Genomic DNA, 22,538 nt, shown 5'->3' with positions numbered 1-22,538 from the left:
CAATATAAGGAAGACCTTGAATCAAAAGCTTTTCATTTGACTTTATACTTGCTTGCTATGTCAGGGAATGAGGTAGAATTTACGGGGAATTTAGGGTATAATGGGCAAGAGCTGTCGCTTAACTATTTCACTTACCAACCTGATGCTACGAGCATTTCCAATGCAGAACTAGCGGTGATTTTCAAACTATTAAGCAAGAAAGATCCCAAGACTAAAGAGAAGGCATTGAATGACTTGCTATTGTATATAAAAGAAGAAGGTGAAGTTGACGAGAAAGCAGTTGTATGTTGGACCAAATTGTACCCCAAGATTGCCATTGACAACTCCAAAAGTGTACGTTCCTTGGCACATCAGATCCAGGGCGCCTTATTGAAGTATCTCGGTGGGAAGAGGTATGGCAAATATTTGAAAAGTAGTATTCCCATATGGTTAATGGGAGCAAATGATCAAGACAAGAGTGTTGCGGCGGTTGCCTATGGCTCCTTGTTGGAGAATTTTCAAGGCGACGCAACTAAAGTTGACAAGACATTTGAGATTTTCCAAGAACAAATAGTGAACTTGGTGGGAACAGTGGTAACTATTGAAACAACTGAAACCTTGGCTGATGCGAGATACACTAGTGAGTCCGAGATGCAAATCAAATATGATAGGGTATTGTGCGCGAGCATATCTTTGCTTTTGAAAGTAATGGATCTTAACCCGCTGGCAGCGGTGAATACCATTTTACAAGCGGAAACGATATGGAGCAGATTAATTTCAAGCATCAAGGGAGAGACAATGAATTTATCATTATTCACAGCAATATTGGCTCTAATATTGCTGTTGTTTTCAAAATCAAAAACTTCAGCAAACACCGAGTTGGACGTTAAGTCGTTGTATAAGATAGTATCCAAGACGGTACTCAAAGTCAAATTCAATAAAAACGTGCAACCGGTAATATACTCGTCTGTGATCATCCCTTTTTGGCAAGTACTCCTTCAACTTACGCGATTTGGCTTTCAACATGATCTAAAAAAAAATATTTGGGATATGGGTGGTGGTAAAAGCTTAGCTAGATTTCATGACTATCTTGAACTTGGAGCTTGTGATCTGGCGCCTGCTTATTTCAATTTGGTTGCAAGTTTGATGACGGAGATCAAGAACTGCAGATTATCAGTTCTTGATTTCAGTAACTTACTGGAGTGTGAAATTTGCACAAAGAGCCTTGTGAACCAGTTTGAGCGACTTCGGGATAGTTTCAAACCTTCTTGCTTAGGAGCATCTTTTAAAATCGTTCAATTGTTTGATGTAGATAGGATGCCATTTTTGGTGGACATTGTTAAAAAGGCATTAACAGCTTTTGCAAAGACTAGGTTGCAAACAATCAGGGAAGAAATCAAGAAACAGCTTATCGACAATCAGAGTATGATAGAATTCAAAGATGTGTTTAGTGAAATTGATGAGATGATCAAAGGTGATATTTCATCTCCTCTACACAACAACAGCGCAAAGTTTATTGATGGATATTTTGAAATTTTACAATCTCTCGGCTTGCGGGATAACTTGAATAGTCTTGTTGACTTTAGTATCAGTGAGTACGAAAATCAACGCGTTGGTGCGTCAGTACCTGTCCATTTTGTTAGCGCATACATTGACCGTGAAAATGCTTTGACATCTAAAGTTGAACAATTTATATTCAGGTTACCAAACATTATTGCTGAACAAGACATGACTGAGCGCTCTATACAATTATTGCAAATGGTCAAAACCAAGGAGATTTTGGAAGAGAATGACTTGGCTGATATTATTAATGAATCCTTTGCCAAGCTTGAATTGAATGGGCCCAATTTTAGAGATGATTTTATACGGGGTATGAATATTGATATTGATGAGTCTTTGTACCCGGAAATCTACACTTATATGAATGAGAAGTTTACGGGAAATGTGCATGCAGAAGATATTGAGAAGTTTTTGCAAGCAGGTGACAAAACGATTTTATTGAAATTGATAAAAAATCTCGACCCACTGTCTTTTGGAATGTTCATCGACTGTGTTTCCAAATTGAATAAGCTTGATCTTGTTATAGATTTGGGAATTGAAGATGTGATACAACTGGCTTGGAGCAATGTTAATGGTCTGAAGTCATTTTTGGAGGCTTTGAAATCGTATGAGAAAATCTATCTTGATTCAATGCTTCAGTATTTACTTTCATGTACTTTGGAATCATCTCTTGATGACCTTGTGATATTTGTTAGGGATGGAAAACTCCCTTATGAGGCACTTGTTACCACTATCAGAACGAGTATCAATAACTTATCCCCCTTTGAGATTGCCATTTCTAACTCATTGGCGCTGTCCATGTACATCTGTGACTACAAACAAGACTCATTTGATCCAAAAGTTTTGATTTTGGCCAAGTTTCTTGTCTTATTGAACAAAGAAGAGCCAAACTGGCAAGCGTTGTCCGTAATAGCTTGTGAGTATGTTTCAGACTTTATGATTGCCCAGTTTGTAGATCCGCTGGAGGAGATTATCTTGTTTGACATTTTGGCAAAGAAACCATCGATCTCATTTTCCATAGACACGATTATAGTTTCGATGACCAAAGAAGAGCAAAATGACCCAATAGTAGAGCTCACCAAAGGCAATGATTTATATGCCTTTTTTGCTGCACGCAGCTTGGCTAAGTCAATTGAGGTAGCATGCGAATCTGCTTCACAGCTGCAATTTGAGTCCTTGAAAATAAACTTTCAACAGCTTTCCAAAACTCCCCTCAAATTTGTTGCATTTGTTACTGGGATAAGCAAGTTTTGTGCATCGCCATCACTTGACCGTATCAGGAACTACATCTTCTCAGAGATTTTGGCAGTCAAGAAGGAAGAAGATATTCTTTCAAGCGGGCTAAAATGGATCACCATGCTCATACCATTTCTTGATTTTGATACTGAGACTGAGACCAATACAGATACTGGACTATTCCCTATAGTGAAATTGACAATGGTCTTGAACCAAATTCAAAACTGGCTAGATTCATCAATAGCGTATGACTCTGAATTTATAGACTTGAGAATCCAAGCGGTTAGATTCCTCAGCTTGCTACCATCCAAGCAATCACAATTGCCTGATGTCTACAACGAGTTGGTCAACCGATTAATTGAAGAAAATTTTGAAATGGCAGCAGATAGAATAGATCTCAAATTTTATACTTTGAAAAGTTATTCGGCCCTTTTGAAAAAAACTAATGTGGACTTGGAAAATCAAAATCAAAAATTATTAGAAATATTTACACAGTACGAGTACACCAACACGCAAGCTTGTATTATGGTTGAGCGGATCCTTGAAAGAACCATGCTTCAGCTGCGGTTTTCCAATGGGGAATTGAATGCCCAAAAAGAAGAGTTTTTCAAGATATTATCTAAATCCAAGTCTGAGATTGGAATCAGATTATCTGCCTATTACCTTTCTCAGGTGCTTGAAAATGAAAAAAATGATTTTGTAATTGATTTTCAACTATCAAAAGAAGAGGACAAGAAAGCTGTATTGCCCCCTCAGTTGATCCAAATAGTAAACGAGTTCAATGTCCTGGATAAGCTTGAGATTTTGAGGTACCTTCTAAGTTGGTTCTTGATTACTAATTTTTTCAAGAACGTTACCATCATGATGCGAAATAATTACTTAAATGAATTGGTTACCACCAAAAACTTCCAGACTCTTTTATATTTCATTTTTGAACATATTGAAATGAGCAACAAGTTCTTTGACAGTTTGACGGAGGAAGAGATACTGAGCTATGATGTTATTAAGACTCACAATTTTCATGATCTCGAAGGGGAAACGAAATTGCTTGCGTTGTATATATACTTCCAGTGTCTTCAATACGCCGCGTTTCAAGTGCAGTTGTGGTTCAGAGAAATCAGAGATCGACAATTACAAATGAAAGCGGAAAAGATTACCACAAAATATTTATCACCACCTTTGAGAAAGGAGATTTTAGAGCAAGTCAGTAAAGAAAAAGATAAACTTCAAGGTAAAGAGGACAATTTATCTATTAAGGTGATTCTGATTGCTAATGAAATTAGGACGATGTACGTTGTTGATGATCAGAGATTGGAAATGGTAATAAAGATTCCACAACTGTACCCGTTGGAGAATGTAATTATTGATGGTCCATCGAGAGTTGGAGTTAAAGAAAACAGATGGAAGGCTTGGTTACTTGCGTCACAAAAGATTATTTCCATATCTAACGGAACAGTAGTTGATGCAATTGAATTATTTTGCAAAAACATCAACCTCCATTTCTCGGGATTTGAAGATTGTGCAATTTGCTATTCAATTTTGCATCAGGACTTATCATTGCCTTCAAAGACGTGTCAAACTTGTAATAACAAATTCCACGCTGCTTGTTTGTATAAATGGTTCAAAAGCTCCGGAAATTCAACATGTCCGCTTTGTCGTACAGCTTTTAATTTCAAGTACAGGAGCTGATCAGTATATATATATACATAGGGGTGGCAGAGAGGAAGAAGAGTAAACAATTGAAGACTTTTTTTTTTCTTTATTTCTTTAATTTTTTGAATTGTAATGCATCGTGAACTTTCTGGGAAATCATTACTTACGCAGTGGTGGTGGATTGCGTTGTTTAGTTGCCCAAGGAGCAGCCGTCATTGGCATTGGTAGTTTCTGACTATGTACGTTACTGCTATCACCACCACCACCTACGCCCTCTTCTTCCTTTTGATGAAAAGGTAACAAATTTTTTGACCGCGCATCTCTCCAAGGATACAATTTCTCTCCGAACCAGAAATGTTGAATAACGGGAAATTTTCCAAACACCTCAACCATATACATCTTCATTAGTCCCTGTCGGACTTTGTTCCACAGCACCACGTTAGTGTGAATATCATTAATAATAGGACTGTGCTCAAAAAACGGACCGCTTTTCAATTTGAAAATAAAGGCAATTGCATTAATATACAAATTAGTTGCCATATATGCACATATTAATTGTTTGCTCAACGCACTTTTGACAGATGGTGCCAGTGGATCATTACAAAACTGCGATGCGCCAAGAATATATATCAAATGAAAATGATCATCTAAGCCCCATACTCCATGCGATCCCGCAGGTTCCAAATTGTAAACCGATATAAGCAGCCGTACAAGATCATAATACTTGGCGAACAAGACTAGAATTTCTTCCCCTGTGGGGTTTTCTATAAATTTGTATCTCATTAAACCTCCAAGAAATGCAAGAAACGAAAGCTCATGCCCTGTTCCATAATCTAGTCTCATTTTCGAGCCAAATGAATTATCCAAGTAGTGACTTGCTTCCTCTACAAATTGTTGATTATTTACCGAATTTGTGCTAGTGCCAGTGTCAGTGTCAGTGTCAGTGCTGGTGTTAGTGTCAGTGTTCGTGCTGGTGCCAGTGTCAGTGCTGGTGCTGGTGCTGGTTAAATTGAGTAGCAATTGGGGTAGACGTTTTTCCATTTTCTCATACCACTTTCGAAATGCCACATTTCCAAACCTTGCTGGACCTGATATAGGGGGAGTTTCATCTATATCTTTGTTTAAAGCGACAAAAAAATGTAGTAGCTGTTCAACGTTATCGCTGTATCTCTTGTCCAATGTCGGGATCACTACACTCGGGGGAGGTAGTCGTGGCTGACCCGTGCTATTACCATCTCGTGTAACAATTGCGACATCCAAGATCCCCGGTGGTAGTTTCACACCTTGCACCAATACCACAATCTCGTCTAAAGTTTCCTTTAACTCATGAAAAGCAATTGATTTTTCAAAATTCTTCAAATCGGACAGATCAAAAATCCTCTTGACGGGCTCTGGCCAATAACTCATCCTTGCAATGCACGAGTCGCGGCAGCTTTCCACAAAAAAAAATGATGAATGATATACCTGGTAACTATAAATAACCTTTCCTTTCTTGTTAATTAAATCACGAAGAAGATGAATGGAGATGATGTCTTTTCTGTAACCTTTCACACGACCAAACAAAAATATATTTTTTGTACAGAAATGAAGGATTGCAAAAACCTAACCTAACCTTGGAGGTTTGGTTTGTTGATATCCTCAGTTCGATATGCAAACAGATGCCAATGTACTTGTGATAAAAGCTTTATTTCAAGCACCTATCGAGTTGTAATATCTTCTTACGACTTCTGATGTTTTTACTTTTGCCTCACTAAAGTTTTTGATTTCCAAAGTTTCTCTACTGACTGCTCTTGATAATGCAACATAAGCTTGACCATTCTCAAAAGACCTTGCCAAGTCAATTTTAACTCTTGGAAGAGTTTGACCTTGAGATTTGTGTATTGACATGGCCCAGGCTAAGATTAAAGGGATTTGGTTGCGATGTGGTTTTGCTGCTTCCAATTTCTTATGTGAACTATCAAGTGGGAATTCTTGATGGCTTACAAGTTTGGCCTCATACCTGCCTTTAAAGTTAAAGTTAACAACAGGAAGAAGTTCGCTTTGAGCTTCTTGAGCGGCATAATGCTCAAGAGCCTCAAATTGGGCTTTACGACTTTCGGGTATGTTTTCAACAATACGCACATCATCCGATGTCCATTTTTCTGTTGAACCAACTCTTTTTCTTAACAATTGCAATTCACTCATCATTTGGTGATCATCAATATCAACTTCTTCGTAAGTTTGCAAAATCTTGCCAAATAATCCTCGTGTAGCGAAAAATAAAACTGTTCCGAGAGACCCATTAACCAACTCGCTATCAATGTTTTTTATATTCATGACTTGAGCACCTTCTTTAAGATGTAAAACACTTTCGCACATGAGTTGATCAAATTGACTCTTAAACTCACTAGCTGGAGGAAAATCATCTGCAACAAAAGTCACCTTGTCACCTTTTAGATCATTTAAGCGTTTATTGTTTGATCTGTTTACCTCCTCCTTGATAGGGTATAGTTCAGTTGGTTCGATGCCATCATCATAAGTAACAGTACGATTCAAAGCTTTAAATTTTTGGATTATCTCATTACTCAATTCACCTATTCTCAAAGCATTTAACATACTGATCAATTCATCATCTCCCTTTTGTCTAAAAACTTGCCGCAATACAAATGTTTCTTCTATAACCAAACGCCATTTCTCTGCTTGAAAGCAAAATTTTGCTTGTTGGTTGCTCTGTCTAATTGGCGGAAGTTGGAAAAAGTCCCCAGTGCAAACGATTTGGATTCCTCCAAAGGGCTTATCATTGCCTCTTATTATTCTAGCAACTTCCTCCAACTTGTCAAACAATTCTGCTTTCACCATAGAGATTTCATCAATAATCAATACTTTTAATGTTTGCCATTTCCTCAATCTCAAATGAACTTTTCGGATTCGACTAACAAGTTTACTCACACTCTCCGTGCCCAACCCAATTTCCAAAAACTTGTATATAGTTTGCCCATTAATATTGCAAGCAGCCATTCCGGTTGGTGCAGTAACGCCTACATTATCTCTATACCTTGTTCTTAATCGATCTACCAACTCTTGAAGAACAACTGACTTCCCTGTACCAGCACTTCCTGTATAAAAGACATTTTTACCACCATGAACTACGGCATTGATAACTTTGAGTTGTTCTTTACTTAAATTCCTGGTGCTTTGCTCTAAAGCGGGTTTGGCATACCTTGGAGGCACATTAACTTTGGCTACTTTTTTAGCATGTTTAGAACCGTTGAGATTTTCTAGTAGATCTGTACTTGTTCTTTTCAAGGAGAAATCTAGATCAGTTGAAGTAGACCTCTCGGGTATTAGTGATGACGTTGAGGAGGACGTTGAGGAGGACGTTGAGAACGACGACGTTGAGAACGACGTTGAGGACGACGTTGTTTGACTTTTCACCTTCAGAAATGCATTTTTCAAATTTGCACTTTTAAAATTGAGAACCTCCATACTTGTATCTTGCGAAGTGTCAAAACTAGTTTCTTCCTCTTCAAAACCGGCATCATCGTGATTTACAGTACTGCTTAGTATCGAGCTCTGTCTTTGTATTAAACTTGATGTTTTCACAGTTGGTAAATTTATCCTGTTCATTCGATTGGGATCAGCAAAGAATCTTTCAATTTTCATTTGACCTTTACTGGTGGCAGTCTCTTTTGTCTTTATGCTCATTATACTCATATACTCATATACTCATACTTTTTCTGCAAACAAATTACCACAATTGACTACACCACCAAAAAATAGACGAAAAAAAAAAACAAAATGAGAAAATTGCAAACAAAATGATGGAAGTTGAAGGAACTGAATGATCAAGAAAATTACTTTGTTCTGGTATAATCAGAACCCGCACAAAAACGCGTTCAATTTCTTTTTTTTATGGTTTCATCAAAGAAATTGAATTTGTAGATGGAAAACAAGACGCGTAACACCAACACCATCGAGCGAAGCGAGATAGTGTTGTAACAAGCTACTGAGTGTTGCTCCACCATCTTGCTCTTCTCGATAGTGTCGATAGTGCTGTAACAAGCTACTGAGTGTTGCTCCACCATCTCGCTCTGCTCGATAGTGTCGATAGTGTTGTAACAAGATACAAAGTGTTGCTCCACCATCTCGCTCTGCTCGATAGCGATAGCTTTGACCTGACAGCTTACAAGTCTGTCAATTAGTGGTGGCAGCTAGTGTGCTCCACTATCGAGCAGAGCGAGATAGTGGAGCAACACTCAGTAGCTTGTTACAACACTATCTCGCTTCGCTCGATAGTGTCGGTCGATAGTGTCAATTAGTGGAGCAACACTCAGTAGCTTGTTACAACACTATCTCGCTTCGCTCGATAGTGTTGCTCGATAGTATCAATTAGTGGTGGCAGCTAGTGCTGCTCCACTATCTCGCTTCGCTCGATAGTGTCGATAGTGTTGTAACAAGCTACTGAGTGTTGCTTCACCATCTCGCTCTGCTCGATAGTGTCGATAGCGTTGTAACAAGATACAAAGTGTTGCTCCACTATCGAGCGACACTATCCAGAAGAGCGAGATAGTGTTGTAGCAAGCTACTGAGTGTTGCTCCACCATCTCGCTCTGCTCGATAGTGTCGATAGTGTTGTAACAAGATACAAAGTGTTGCTCCACCATCTCGCTCTGCTCGATAGCGATAGCTTTGACCTGACAGCTTACAAGTCTGTCAATTAGTGGTGGCAGCTAGTGTGCTCCACTATCGAGCAGAGCGAGATAGTGGAGCAACACTCAGTAGCTTGTTACAACACTATCTCGCTTCGCTCGATAGTGTCGGTCTACACTGGTCTCCTTCGCTGAGCAGATATAAATCTGCTTCATAGAACATTACTTCTATCGTATGAAAAATCAGCTACTATAGTGTCAATTAGTGGTGACAGCTAGTGCTGCTCCACTATCTCGCTTCGCTCGATAGTGTCAATTAGTGGAGCAACACTCAGTAGCTTGTTACAACACTATCTCGCTTCGCTCGATAGTGTTGCTCGATAGTATCAATTAGTGGTGGCAGCTAGTGCTGCTCCACTATCTCGCTTCGCTCGATAGTGTAGTGTAGTGTAGTGTAGTGTAGCATCTTCTTACTACCATATGACCACACGCTACCACATGTTTTCTTGGCCCAAAGCTGACTGCGATAGGAGATGATCAATACAAAGGAGAGGTAAGTAGCACTTGATTACTTGTGAAACGACAATAGCAACAGCCACGGTAGGCTATTGTTGTGGTTTTCATATGTACATATACGGGTGTATACGTCTTCAAGATTGGATGATATACAAATACCTGTGACAACGTAGCATAACGGCATCTTACTAAAATAATATTTCAAACACAGACGGTTTATCTTACTAGATTCAAGACAATTTGTTAGATCCATGTTGAGAGGTAATTCGCCCTCTTTACATGTGACGACAAAGTACGCGCCAAGCGAGGCAATATCAACGTTTAATACCGCATCAAATTATAGAGATAGAATCCCCGATACCAAGACTGTTGATGGTCTTTTTGAAAAACTATTATCGATTAGAGTTTTTCCCGAAGAAGCTATACAAACCTTGAGACAACAGTCAATCGAGAGGAAGTGGGAGTTGATTCTACGAGAAAATGAGACTAATAGTGCTTTCGATATAGCCAAATTATCAAGGTCCACGCCTTTCAAACAATACCAGCATCAGTTTCAGCTTTTGGAAAATCAGCATGCAAAAGACAACAATACCATTTCAACTTTCTATTCGTCGTCGCATAATAATGACTCACTGAGCATACGCTCACCAGATATGTCTCATTGCGACTCAAGAAAATCGTCTACTGGTGGGGGTAATGAGAAAATAAACGTCCTAAAAGAGGGCTCCCCAGAATGGTATGTCTCGCGGATTATGGCGGGAAAGCTCACATTGAAAGATTTGAAGAAATTAGAAAAAAGACTTGTTGTAAATGATGAGTATATCAATGACCAGTATGTGACTTGGTTGCAAAAGTTCCTACTTGCTCAAGGAGAAACGGCGCTCGCTGTAATCTTGTCAAAAATTGGCAAGAAAAGTATCAAATCAAATGAGGAATTTGATAAAGAGTACTTGCTAGTCAAGTGCATAAAACACATTATAAATCATGAAAGAAAGGAAACGTACAAGACATCAGACGACGTTGATGTGTTGAAAAATAAAAAGATCCTTGTTGGTGCATTACTTGGTGCTATAATATCCCCGAGAATAACAACAAGAATACTTGTAACCCAAGTTTTGGCCACCCTTTTGCATTTTCGTCACAGAGAGGTATATCTGGTGATTATTAGTCAGTTTAAATTTCTAGAAAAACAACCGGTTGTGGGCCTGCGATTTCAGACATGGCTTTCCACATTTGAGCTGTCGCTTATTAAGACTTCATGGAATAGTAAGCTTGGATCTCACTTGAAAAATTATATCACAATCACCTTGATCTTTATCAATTTCCTAGTAAACTTTGGAGGATCCTTAAACAGACGACTAGCAATCAGACAAGAGTTCAACAATGGTCATATACTTAAGATTTTTGAGAAAATCAAAGTGTTTGAAGATGATAGAATTGAAGAAGAGTTGAAGTTTTATGAAACAAATGCCGTTGAAGATAGCGAGAGATGGCTTGAAGAAAGGAGAAAATTGAGTATAAAATCGTTGCCGCAAACTCCAGACCAAGGAGAAGACAATATTGATGATGACGACATTTTTGAGGATATGAGCCTCACAGAAGAAGGCGAATCAACTGGAGAAAGAGAAGACACCGTACAAATTAACATGGGATACAAAAATAAACCAAGTAGTAGCAGTGCCACCACCCCCAACCATGTACTTGAGTCCCTGAGTCTCAATTTTGCAGAGAGTTTGGCACGACCGAGAAGCTTAAATGCCAAACTTGAGAAAGTTTTCTCAAGGCTTGTAGATATTGAAAATTCATCACCTCCAAACACAAATGAAGGAGTCCAGAATGCTGTACTTCTTATGGAGTGTATGCTAGATCAACTAACCAACAGCGGTGTAGTCAAGACGACGCCCGAACAGCTATCAAACGTGACCATTCAAAGATTGATAGATGGACTATCGTCAGAGATGATAGCCCGTAAGGCTGTTGCTGAATCACAAAAATTAGAAAAACAGGTTAAGAAACTCAAAGAAATAAATCGATCTCTCAAAAGCGCACTATCAGATGAGAGACCCATTGATAAACAACTAATAATACCTAGTGATTACGAAAAACAAGCACAAAAGATTGAGCAGCAAAATAAGCAGATTTCCTTGCTACAATTACAGATTAAGAGATTGGAAGATGAAAAGAACAAAATATTCCGAAACAGAGCAGTTAATCACTCCCTTGATGATTTGAGCGAGAACAAACTCGACAGTGACAATACACATGAAAAGCTTAATAGAAAGTCAGTCAGTAAGGAATTAGAAACAATAATGAGTCAAGCGACTTATGGCGAATTGAACGATTCCCATCCTGGTTCTATTCGTAGACAGCCTACGCCGCCAGGTCTTTTTGCTAAGTCTGGTAGAAGAGAGTACATTTTGGGAAACTCTATGAACGAGCAAATTGAACCAAACGTCCCTCATGGGTCACTGATTCGTCTATCTAATCATGATGGGCAAAATTTACACCAAAGGTCAACTACTGGTGCTGGAGAAGCAACAACACCAACACCAGTATTAACATCACCACAACCGCCACCACCACCACCACCTCCTCCTCCTCCTCCTCCTCCTCCTCCTCCACCGCCTCCATTACCTTCATTTATGGCAAATACTAATGATTTGTCATCTGCACCACCACCTCCTCCTCCACCACCGCCACCACCGCCTCCGCCTGCTCCTCCTTTTCCCCCTCCTCCTTCTTTAATGGGAAAGGCACTGCTGCAGAAATCATTAGGAGCTACTCCTTTTGTACTGCAATCACATTCTCTTGTTCAAATTTGCGCTATTAATGCGTCACAAGACAATATCCCTAATCAGGCCTCCGTGTCTACTCCCATTCACGGCAATGAATTTCTAGCTACAGATAGTAGTAGAGCTATGGTGACCTCGTTGCGACCAAAGACCAGACTCAAACAAATGCACTGGAACAAAATTCATGATGTTGAAAAAACATTCTGGATTGATATAGAGGATGACACGTTATCACACAAACTTGTTGAAAAAGGTGTATTTGAAGAAGTTGAAAAGGTGTTTACCGCAAATTCTCTAAACTTGAAAAAAGGCACCCTCAATAATGTTAAAGATGCTCAAGCATTATCTGGTAGCAAACTTCCTAAAATCAGTTTTTTATCGCGGGATCTTGCTCAACAATTTGGTATCAACTTGCACCAATTTTCCAATGTCCCTGAGGATAAATTTGTATCCAAGGTTCTAAGATGTTCCCCAGATATTATGGAGAATATCAGTGTGATTGAGTTTTTCAATAGTGATGCAGTCACAGAAATCAGTGAGAATTTAGCCAAAAAGTTTTTACCGTACGCTACAGATCCCCGAAACAAGAAGAAACCAGAGAAGAATCCCGATGAATTAGAAAGAGCAGATCGAATATTTTTGGAGCTATGTTTCAATCTAAGACATTACTGGAAAGCGCGATCAAAAGCACTTTTATTTACACAAACATACAAGAAAGACGATCATGATTTGAAAGCAAAGTTGAAAGTGGTAGACCGGTGCGTGGTTTGTTTGAAGAATTGTGAAAGTCTCCGAAATGTTCTTGGTATTATTAAGCTTTTGGGAAATTTCATGAATGAGTACTCAAAGCAAGCTTCTGGGTTTAAAATTGAAACATTGCAGAGATTGAAGTTTATGAAGGATGAGCTGAACTCGATGAGCTTTTTGCATCATCTCGAAAGAATTGTTAGACAAACCTTTCCCGAGTATTGTTCATTTGTTGATGAGTTGAACGAGTTGAACGAAGTGCAAAATATTTCTCTTGAACAACTAGAAGTTGACTGTAACGAAATGACCAAAGCGGTGCAAGTGATTAATGACGCTGTTGAAAAGGGCAGGTTGAGCAGAAAAAGCGATTTGCATGTTTCGGACCGTATTTTAGCCGTTATTGCTGCACCAATGCAGAACGCTAAAATCGTGAACACTACTTTGCAGTCTCATTTGAAAAGAACAATGTCCGAGATCAACTTGTTGATGACTTACTTTGGCGAGAACTCCAATGATGTTAATAGTAAAGACAGCTTTTTTGCGAAAATCATGCTATTTGTTAATGAGTTTAAAAAGGCGCATATGGAAAACATTCAGAAAGAAGAAGAACAGAAAATCTACGAGTCAAGAAAGAAAAAGATTGAGGACAAACTTCTCAGCAAGGAAGCAGCATCAATTGAAAGCGGCGATGAGTCTGAAGATAAGAACTTTGTCGATACCGTGGAAGAGTCTTCTGCTGTGATTGATTCATTATTGGAAAAGCTAAGAGCAAGTACGATTTCTGATCGTAGAATAAAAAGCAAACAAACTAGATTAAACGCAATTTTGAATACAATGGCAATGAACAAGAATAACGCCTTAACCACGAAACCCGTTGACCTTGATTTATGTGAAGTCAACGAGTACGAAAGTGTCAGCAACTTGAAAAGAAGACTAACAACAAGAAAAAACCACACAGAATCCTCCACTAATACCAACAGTACTAGCACCACAAAAATTGATCCTTCAGCCCTGAGAGCTCAGGTAATGTTGCACCATCTACGAAGCGAAAAGAATATGACCAATACCTGAGGAAGTTACAAAAAAAGGACTAATGGTAAAGACAGAGAATATTTAACGTTAACGTTTGAAAACCTGTTGTGAATCAACTGGAAAAAGAAAAACCAAAGATCTGGGGTGAGTAAATGCTTTGCAAAAAGTCAAACATTTTTTTTTTTTTTTTTAGTGAAAAATTTCCATCAGAGAGAATGAAAAAAAAAAAAAAAAAAAGGGCATCTCAAATTTCCCCTTTTTGCCGTAAGACAAGAGTTTTAACTTTGATCTCCAGAATTTAAGCCTCATAAAAGGGTGAACTTGGACTAAGAGTCAGAATCTTTTTCTTTTAGGTCCTTTGTCCTTTTTTGTTTGTTTGTTTGTTTGTTTTTTCCCCGGAGTTCAAAGCAATTTTGCGTCATAAAGTTTTTAAGTCATGTTGAGACAAAGCCCGAGACAGAGTCTGAGACTTCTTACGAGACGCCTTTTGAAGCTGCAAAGAAACTTTTCTCAAACTAGACTACAACTTAATGCAGTAGTGGTGTCAGGTACCAAATTGGCCTCTAAAATACGGAAGGAAATTGCTGAAAAGGTTTTAACGTACAATAAAGAACATTTTGGCACAAATGAGACAGCTTTTGAAAAATTGAAGTTCAAGCCTAGATTGACCATTATCCAAGTTGGATCAAGACCAGATTCTTCTGCTTATGTGAAATCAAAGTTGAAAGCTGCTGAAAAGTCAAACATCAGCTCAGATTTGGTCAAGTTTGATGAAAATATTAGTCAAGATGATTTGATGGATGAAATTGACCGCTTGAATAAGGATCCCAAAGTGCATGCAATTCTTATTCAATTACCATTGCCTAGTCATATTGATGAAACGTTGATTACCAATTCAGTGGTTAGTGAAAAGGATGTTGATGGGTTTGACCACTATAATGTCGGACAATTGTCAAAGAAAGGAGGTACTCCGTATTACAAACCATGTACTCCCAACGGTATCATCGAATTGATCAAAACAACCGGTATCGAATTAAGAGGCAAGAATGCTGTGGTTATTGGAAGGTCAGATATTGTTGGGACACCCGTCGCCACCATGTTGAGAAATGAAGATTGTACAGTTACCATATGTCATCGTTATACTAAAGACTTGCCGGAGGTTGTTTCTCGAGCTGATATTGTAATTGCGGCAGTTGGAATTCCACAGTATGTTAGTTCGTCTTGGGTTAAAGATGGTGCTATTGTGATTGATGTTGGAATCAATTACATTGAAGATCCAACCGCAAAAAATGGAAAAAGGTTGGTTGGAGATGTTGCATACGATGAAGTTTCCAAAAAGGCGGGATATATCACACCAGTTCCTGGTGGAGTTGGACCAATGACTGTTGCGATGTTGTGTTCAAATGTTTATGATGCCGCAGTGTTGCACGCTCGAAAGGCTCACGAACACAGATTTAAAGCACTTCCCTTGGATTTTAAAACTCCAGTGCCATCGGACATTGATATTTCCAGAGCTCAAAAACCAAAGCTTATCACTAGAGTAGCCCAAGAATTGGGAATACTTGACAGAGAGTTGGAGCCATTTGGTCATTACAAAGCGAAAGTTGATTCCAAATCCGTGATTGAGAGACTAGATGAACAAGTTGAAGGTTCAGCAGACGATAAAGGTTACTATGTTTTAGTTGCAGGTATCACCCCTACTCCCTTGGGAGAAGGAAAATCAACCACAACCATGGGGTTAGCCCAGGCACTTGGGGCACAATTGGGATACAATGCCGTTGCCAATGTGAGACAACCATCTATGGGACCTACTTTTGGTGTGAAAGGTGGAGCTGCAGGTGGTGGGTATTCGCAAGTGATTCCAATGGATGAATTCAATATGCATTTAACTGGTGATATTCATGCTATTTCAGCAGCACAAAACTTGCTTTGTGCTGCAGTCGATACTAGAATGTTCCACGAAGCAACTTCAAAATCTGTTGGCGGTTTCTATAAGAGATTGGTTCCTTCTAAAAAGGGCGCAAGGACATTTACTTACTCAATGTTGAAGAGATTAAAGAAATTGGGTATCAACAAGATTAATCCAGATGAATTAACTCCAGAGGAAATCCAAAAATTTGCCATTTTGGATATTGATCCCCAGTCGATCACAATCAAAAGAGTTGTTGATTGTAATGACAGATTTGTTCGAGAAATAACTATTGGTGAAGGTAAGAATGAAGCAAGCAAATACCCACCAAGAAAAACGGGTATGGACATTACTGTTGCAAGTGAATTAATGGCAATTTTAGCACTTTCGAACTCGCTCAAGGATTTGAGAGAAAGAGTAGGAAGAATTGTTATTGGAACACAAAGAGGAACAGGTGAAGTCGTTACTGCTGAAGACATTGGAGTTGCCGGTGCCATCACCGCTTTATTGAAAGATGCCATCAAACCAAACTTGATGCAAACTATTGAAGGAACACCAGTCTTTGTACATGCTGGTCCATTTGCAAACATTTCAATAGGTGCATCTTCTGTTGTTGCAGACAAGGTGGCATTGAAGTTGACTTCTCCTTCCAATCCAATTAACAGTGGCCATGCTGGGTTTGTTATTACGGAAGCAGGTTTCGATTTTACCATGGGTGGAGAAAGGTTCTTTAACATTAAATGTAGAAGCTCTGGATTGAAACCTGATACTGTGGTTTTGGTTGCTACGACTAGAGCATTGAAATTACACGGAGGTGCTCCAGACGTCAAGCCAGGGCAATCCTTACCTGCGGAATACGTTAACGAAAACTTGGAATATTTGGAGAAAGGTTGTGCAAACTTGGCAAAGCAAATTTCCAACATCAAACAGTACAATGTACCAGTTGTTGTTGCAATCAATCAATTTGAAACTGATACTGATGCAGAGATTGGGTTGATTCAAGGCTTGGCTATGAAAGCAGGAGCCGATTTTGCTGTTAAATCAAACCACTGGTCTCAAGGTGGATTAGGTGCTAAGGAATTAGCTGAAACTGTAGCTGTGGCAGTTAAATCATCATCAAAGGGAGAACAACAGTACTTGTATGATGTGAATGATACCGTTGAGAACAAATTGAATGCAATCGCCACAAAGATGTATGGTGCCAAAGATATTGAGTTGTCACCTTTAGCAAAACAGCAAATTGAAACATATACAAAACAAGGATTTGATAAATTACCTATATGTATTGCAAAGACCCAATACTCACTATCACATGATCCGTCATTGAAAGGTGTTCCAACAGGGTTCACTGTTCCCATTAGAGAAGTACGATGTTCTGCAGGTGCTGGATATTTGTATGCGTTAGCTGCAGAGATCATGACCATTCCTGGTTTACCGACTCATGCTGGTTTTATGAATGTCGAAGTTAATGATGATGGTCAAATAGAGGGACTATTTTAGAAACTATTTTAGAGATTTGTGAGTAAAATGAGGAATGTGTATCTAAATGTTTAGACTTGAGAATAGAGGAATTTATAGACTGTTGATGCGTAGGAGAAATAAGCTTGTATATCATTAAAAAAAAATGAAAGCACATATCAACTCTTGGGAACACCATCAATTGTTTTGTGTGTTGCAATTGTGACATCATTCAAGGTTATGCAATCACTTACTTTCTTGACTTTTGCAAACTAATAAACTCTACAAACTGGGGCGATTCTCTGTTTCCATTTCCATTACCATGTCTTTCTTGTTCTTTTTTATTTCTTTTCTTTTATTTTTGTTCATTATTTATTATAGTACATATTATACACAGAAACCTGGTAAAAAAGTCTCAATATTCAGTGAATGCGTGGAGCTGATGGCTTGTTTATGGAGTTTTGAGCTGGCGAAAGTGGTTTCGGATTGTTATTTACTGTATTGGTTGAACTTTTCGGTTGGCTAGGGGTAAGTCTTTTCTGAGCTTGTTGATGATGTTGTTGTTGTTGTTGTTGCTGCTGCTGTGATGGTGGAGGGGATTGCTGCTGTGCTTGATTATGCTTTTGACTTGACGCAAGGTGTTGTTGACTTTGTCGATTGGTTAGCTGCTGTTGTTGTTGTAAAACTCGCATACGTTGCTGTTGAAGATAAGATTGTTGTTTTTGTTGAACGGATTCTTTAAGTAAACCATAGGACTTGGAAAGAAGCATAGAGCCGAATCGTATAGCTTGGGTGTCGTCACTGATGTTGTTGAGATGAGATGGGTCAAGACTAAACGGCTCGAGTACACCCTTTTGAGTGGCAGATAAATCAGTATCAAACTTCCAGTTCGACTTTAATCTTTTCAACGTATCTAGTTTGCTCTCGTATACATTTGGTGCATCGCCAACGTCATTTGATAAATCGAAAAACTCGTCAACAATGTCTGGTGTTTGTTGACCTCTTCTATCAAGAAACATTCTATTAGCGCGTCCTGCTCTTTTACGCCATCTGAAAATAGGTTCAGATAACTTAGCATTATCATCTTCGTCCTGCTGCATTTCAAGCGCACTTTCTTTTACAAATCCATGTGTATATTGGTCAAAGTTGTTGATCTCAATATTATGCAATAATTTGGCAATGTAACTTGTTGAGTTGTATTTATGATTCGACATTTTCTCATGCAAAAGAGACAGTATGTGAGGGAATGCTTTAGTTGGAATCAACTCACCATTTTCCCCTTTGAAAGTTCTGACTCCTGGCAAAGGCTTGCTATCTTTTAATAACGATTTCAAAGACTCACTCAAGTAGTTAGATGTGTTGAGTTGGTAGAAATTGGTAGCAGCAATTGAGGAGTATGGTATATGACTAGGTTCTACAGTTTGATCGTTTGTCGAAATGTCAAACATTGGCTCGTATGGCTCATCTGTAAGGTTGACAAAACCTTTGTCTTGTTCTTTTCTCTTGCGGAGCTTTTCAAACACAGCACGCTTGATTGTATCGTTTTTTTCTTTCAAAACGTTTGAAACGGTAACAAGATCCATATCCGGGATTTTTGCAGCTGGAAGTTTGATATATGGCTGGTTGTTGGAAGCCCCTTCCTGTTGTTGATTTGATTGCTGTTGTTGCAATTGTTGCTGCTGTTGGTGCTGTTGGTGCTGCTGCTGCTGCTGCTGTTGCAGCAGCAGCTGTTGTTGATGACCTTTTGCAGTAGCTTCTGCCTCTTGTCTTTTCTTCTCTTTTCGTTTTTCCTTCTCCTCTTCGTCTTCTTTCGGTTTAACAACCTTCCGTTTCTTATGAGGGAAGAACAAATAATCGTCGCCCTTGATACCAAGTTCCCGCTTGAGATTTTTAGCCTCGCAACGAAGTTTGAAGACATCTAATTCAGCATGTAAGTTATCAAGATTTAAAATTTCCCTCTCGCAAACGCCCATGATTAGATCTCGAGCACGATGGAGTGATTTTTGTAAAAGCCGAATACGTTCTGCTCCCACTGTGTCTGCTCTTCTAGTTTTTCGCACTTGTCGAAATTCTCTTCTTCTAAAACAAATGTATGGATCGCTGTCGTTATCCTTTTCATTTGCATTTGGGTCTTCGAACCGTAGTGTAGGTTGAATACTTCGACCCTTGCGTTTTATCTTCCTATTCTTCCAGTGTTCGTAAATTGCGCGCCCAAATAGCTCCAACAATTTTGAAATTGGACGTACCAAAGGGGTATGGTCTTGATCCTTGTCAAATATGGTAGTGAATGGACTATAATTTAATTCTTTTGATAACCTTTCCTTTAATGTTGATGTGGATAAGTAATCCAAGTTTCCTCCACTAGACTCTACATAAGGGTTGCTAGTTTTTATGGTACTTTCGAATTGGTCTATAATATAGCTTGACATCTCTTCATAAGAAAGAATATTTGTTGGGTCCATTGATAAAAACGGCTGTCTTGTTTCAATTGTTTTTTCCAATTTGTCACATACTGTTTCAAACTCTAGCTCGGTACACTTTGCTAGGTTTGTTTCCAGTTTTTTCTTACTTGTCGGTAGTTTTTTCAGTAATGTTTCCTTGAAAAATACTTCATCTTCTTCATCCATATTATACTCGACACCAACGGTATCTTCCACGGTAGCACTAAACTTGACATAGGACTCGGGCTCTTTAAACTTCTGGTCCTTATAGTATTTGCCTGCCTCTGGCCATGTCTTTGAAGCATCTGGTGTAGGTATATACAAATCGCTTAATTTATTCGAGCTGCTCAGAGCCGCCGCCGCCAGGCTCAGTGTGAGAGCCTTTTGAGCCGCATTGATTACCTTTTGTAAATGAACCTCTTCTTCCTCATTTTTATCGACACCAGTTTCTACAGCATGGATATCTCGCGGCGGCTGACCGATTGTATTTGAATTCAAATGATGGATCTGACTCGGCTCCAACTCCGATGCATCTAACGAGGGCAACTCTCGTTGCTTGAAAATTGTTAATGGTTGTTTAACCGAGATTTTCCTTTGACGGAATCTCACACCAGCAGCATGTTGTTTGGATTTGCTTTCACTTTTTGCTGGTATAATTGCCATATCCGGGGATTGAATACCCACCCTCCTCTTTTTGCGAGATTGATTCTATGCTTATTTCCTTGCTATCGCACTGGCAATATAGGCGAATAATGGTTGGAACCTCTTCGTTGATGGTGATGGCCCGCCGCCCCTTTATCTTGGTGCTAAGTACTGAGGTATGGATCTTTCTTCCCAAAAAAAAGTTAACGAAAAAAGAAAAATTTTTCTCCTTCTTTTTTGAGTTGCGTGTCGACTTGTTCTGTTGTCCAATAGGAATGCAGAAGGTAAAGACGAAGGGAAAAAAAAAAGGGGGAAGAGGAAGAGGAAGGGAAGGGAAGGCTAGAAAGATGGTTGAGGTTGGGTTTAGTCGATGTATTGGTAATCAATATGATTCATGTAGTTGTAGTCAATGTAGTTGAAATGATAGGTGGTCTATAGGGGGAAGTTTGTGATACGGTAGCTGATAATATCCTGAGGGGGGGGGGGAGAACGTAATGAGTAACTTGCTTAGTAAAGTTTTGTCCAATGAAGAAAAAAGTTTATAAACGAGCAACACCATTGAGGAACACTATCGAGCTACACTATCGAGCAGAGCGAGATAGTGGAGCATACTAGCTCCTAACACTATCGAGCAGAGCGAGATAGTGGAGCATACTAGCTCCTAACACTATCGAGCAATACTTTGTAGACACTATCGAGCAGAGCTTGGTCTTTCAACTGGAAAGTATAGCGAATAAAGAGGCAAGTAGGGCAAAAGTAGGGAAAGTAGAGCAAGTAGAGACAAGTAAAGAGACAGTTTAAGATTAGTAGCGAGAGTCAGTAATAAGATACTAGTTGTAAGTTTTGTAATTGTAGATTATTATTAGAGGAAGTTGACGTTTTAATTGTAATGTGATACTTGATACTCTAGACTTGTAGAAAAAAGTTTATCTAATAAATTTGCCAAAAAAAGAGCAAGAGAAAAGAAGCCAGAGAAAAGAAGCCAGAGAAAAGAAGCAAGAGAAAAAAGAAAGCAAGAGAAAGCAATAGTAAAAAAAGAGTAAATAGTAAGGGAAGAGTAAATAATAAAAGAAGAGTAAATAGTAAGGGAAAAAGAAAGAGCAAAATTAATAGTAAGATAAAAAAGTAAAGGTAAAAGCAAAGGAGTAAAAAGTAAAAAGGCAGTTAAAGCAAGAGCAAAAAGTAAAAAGGCAGTTAAAGGAAGAGCAAAAAGCTAGTTAAAGGAAAATGAAAAGCAAAGAAGATCAAAAGTTAAAGGTTAATAAGTAAATATTGGCTCTCGTAGTTGTAACAAGGTGCAAAGTGGACCACTAGACACTATCGAGCGAAGCGAGATAGTAGAGCACACTGCTTGATTGTAGAGCACACTGCTTGATTGTAGAGCACACTGCTTGATTGTAGAGCACACTGCTTGATTGTAGAGCACACTGCTTGATTGTAGAGCACACTGCTTGATTGTAGAGCACACTGCTTGATTGTAGAGCACACTAACTGCTTGATTGTAGAGCACACTAGCTGCTCAATAGTCAACCATACTAGCTGCTCGATAGTCAAGCATACTAGGTGTCGTTAGTGTGCTCCACTATCTCGCTCCGCTCGATGGTGTCGCTGCTCGATAGTGTAGTGTAGTGTAGTGTCGACCGTTTATAAAAATAAACGGCTGCACTAGAGAATTAGAAAACAAACATAATGATAAAAGCTGCAAATAGAGTCAAGAAAAAATTGTAAAAACGTCTATACACTAGGATGCAACCAAATTCATTCGACACTATCGAGCAAAGCGAGATAGTGGACCAACATGACTACACCTAATCACTAGATGAAAAATAATAGAGGAAAAATATCAACATTAAATGAAAAACAATAGAGCAAAAGTATCAACATTAGATAAAAATACAATAGAGGAGAAATATCAACATTATGAGATTGGAAAAAAAAATCAAAC

The 22,538-nt window shown here is 38.8% G+C and overlaps 6 protein-coding genes across 6 annotated transcripts; 3 read left to right on the top strand and 3 right to left on the bottom strand. All coding sequences in view use genetic code 12, as the record gives it.

The window, feature by feature from the left end:
- Window positions 1-57: 57 nt before the first annotated feature.
- Window positions 58-4,464, top strand: KGF56_002764 (ubiquitin-protein ligase; the record flags this gene model as incomplete). The annotated part of the gene is made up of 1 exon (XM_049324028.1): window positions 58-4,464. The coding sequence occupies one exon, from the start codon at window positions 58-60 to the stop codon at window positions 4,462-4,464; it is 4,407 nt and encodes a 1,468-aa protein (XP_049180212.1).
- Window positions 4,465-4,587: 123 nt separating this feature from the next.
- Window positions 4,588-5,835, bottom strand: RRD1 (peptidylprolyl isomerase; the record flags this gene model as incomplete). Its single annotated transcript, XM_049324026.1, has 1 exon — window positions 4,588-5,835. The coding sequence occupies one exon, from the start codon at window positions 5,833-5,835 to the stop codon at window positions 4,588-4,590; it is 1,248 nt and encodes a 415-aa protein (XP_049180211.1).
- Window positions 5,836-6,117: 282 nt separating this feature from the next.
- Window positions 6,118-8,034, bottom strand: KGF56_002762 (uncharacterized protein; the record flags this gene model as incomplete). Its single annotated transcript, XM_049324025.1, has 1 exon — window positions 6,118-8,034. The coding sequence occupies one exon, from the start codon at window positions 8,032-8,034 to the stop codon at window positions 6,118-6,120; it is 1,917 nt and encodes a 638-aa protein (XP_049180210.1).
- Window positions 8,035-9,823: 1,789 nt separating this feature from the next.
- On the top strand, window positions 9,824-14,182 carry BNR1 (Bnr1p; the record flags this gene model as incomplete). The annotated part of the gene is made up of 1 exon (XM_049324024.1): window positions 9,824-14,182. One exon carries the CDS (start codon window positions 9,824-9,826, stop codon window positions 14,180-14,182), a length of 4,359 nt encoding a protein of 1,452 aa, XP_049180209.1.
- Window positions 14,183-14,579: 397 nt separating this feature from the next.
- MIS12 (Mis12p) lies at window positions 14,580-17,552 on the top strand (the record flags this gene model as incomplete). Its single annotated transcript, XM_049324023.1, has 1 exon — window positions 14,580-17,552. One exon carries the CDS (start codon window positions 14,580-14,582, stop codon window positions 17,550-17,552), a length of 2,973 nt encoding a protein of 990 aa, XP_049180208.1.
- Window positions 17,553-17,932: 380 nt separating this feature from the next.
- On the bottom strand, window positions 17,933-20,614 carry EPL1 (Epl1p; the record flags this gene model as incomplete). The annotated part of the gene is made up of 1 exon (XM_049324022.1): window positions 17,933-20,614. One exon carries the CDS (start codon window positions 20,612-20,614, stop codon window positions 17,933-17,935), a length of 2,682 nt encoding a protein of 893 aa, XP_049180207.1.
- Window positions 20,615-22,538: the final 1,924 nt, after the last annotated feature.

Source organism: Candida oxycetoniae (genome assembly GCF_023343755.2).
Source record: "Candida oxycetoniae strain CBS 10844 chromosome Unknown scaffold26, whole genome shotgun sequence".
NCBI classification, from domain to species: Eukaryota; Fungi; Ascomycota; class Pichiomycetes; order Serinales; family Debaryomycetaceae; genus Lodderomyces; species Lodderomyces oxycetoniae.
The sequence above is the reverse complement of the archived record's forward strand: the minus strand, read 5'-3'. Positions and strand labels throughout refer to the sequence as shown.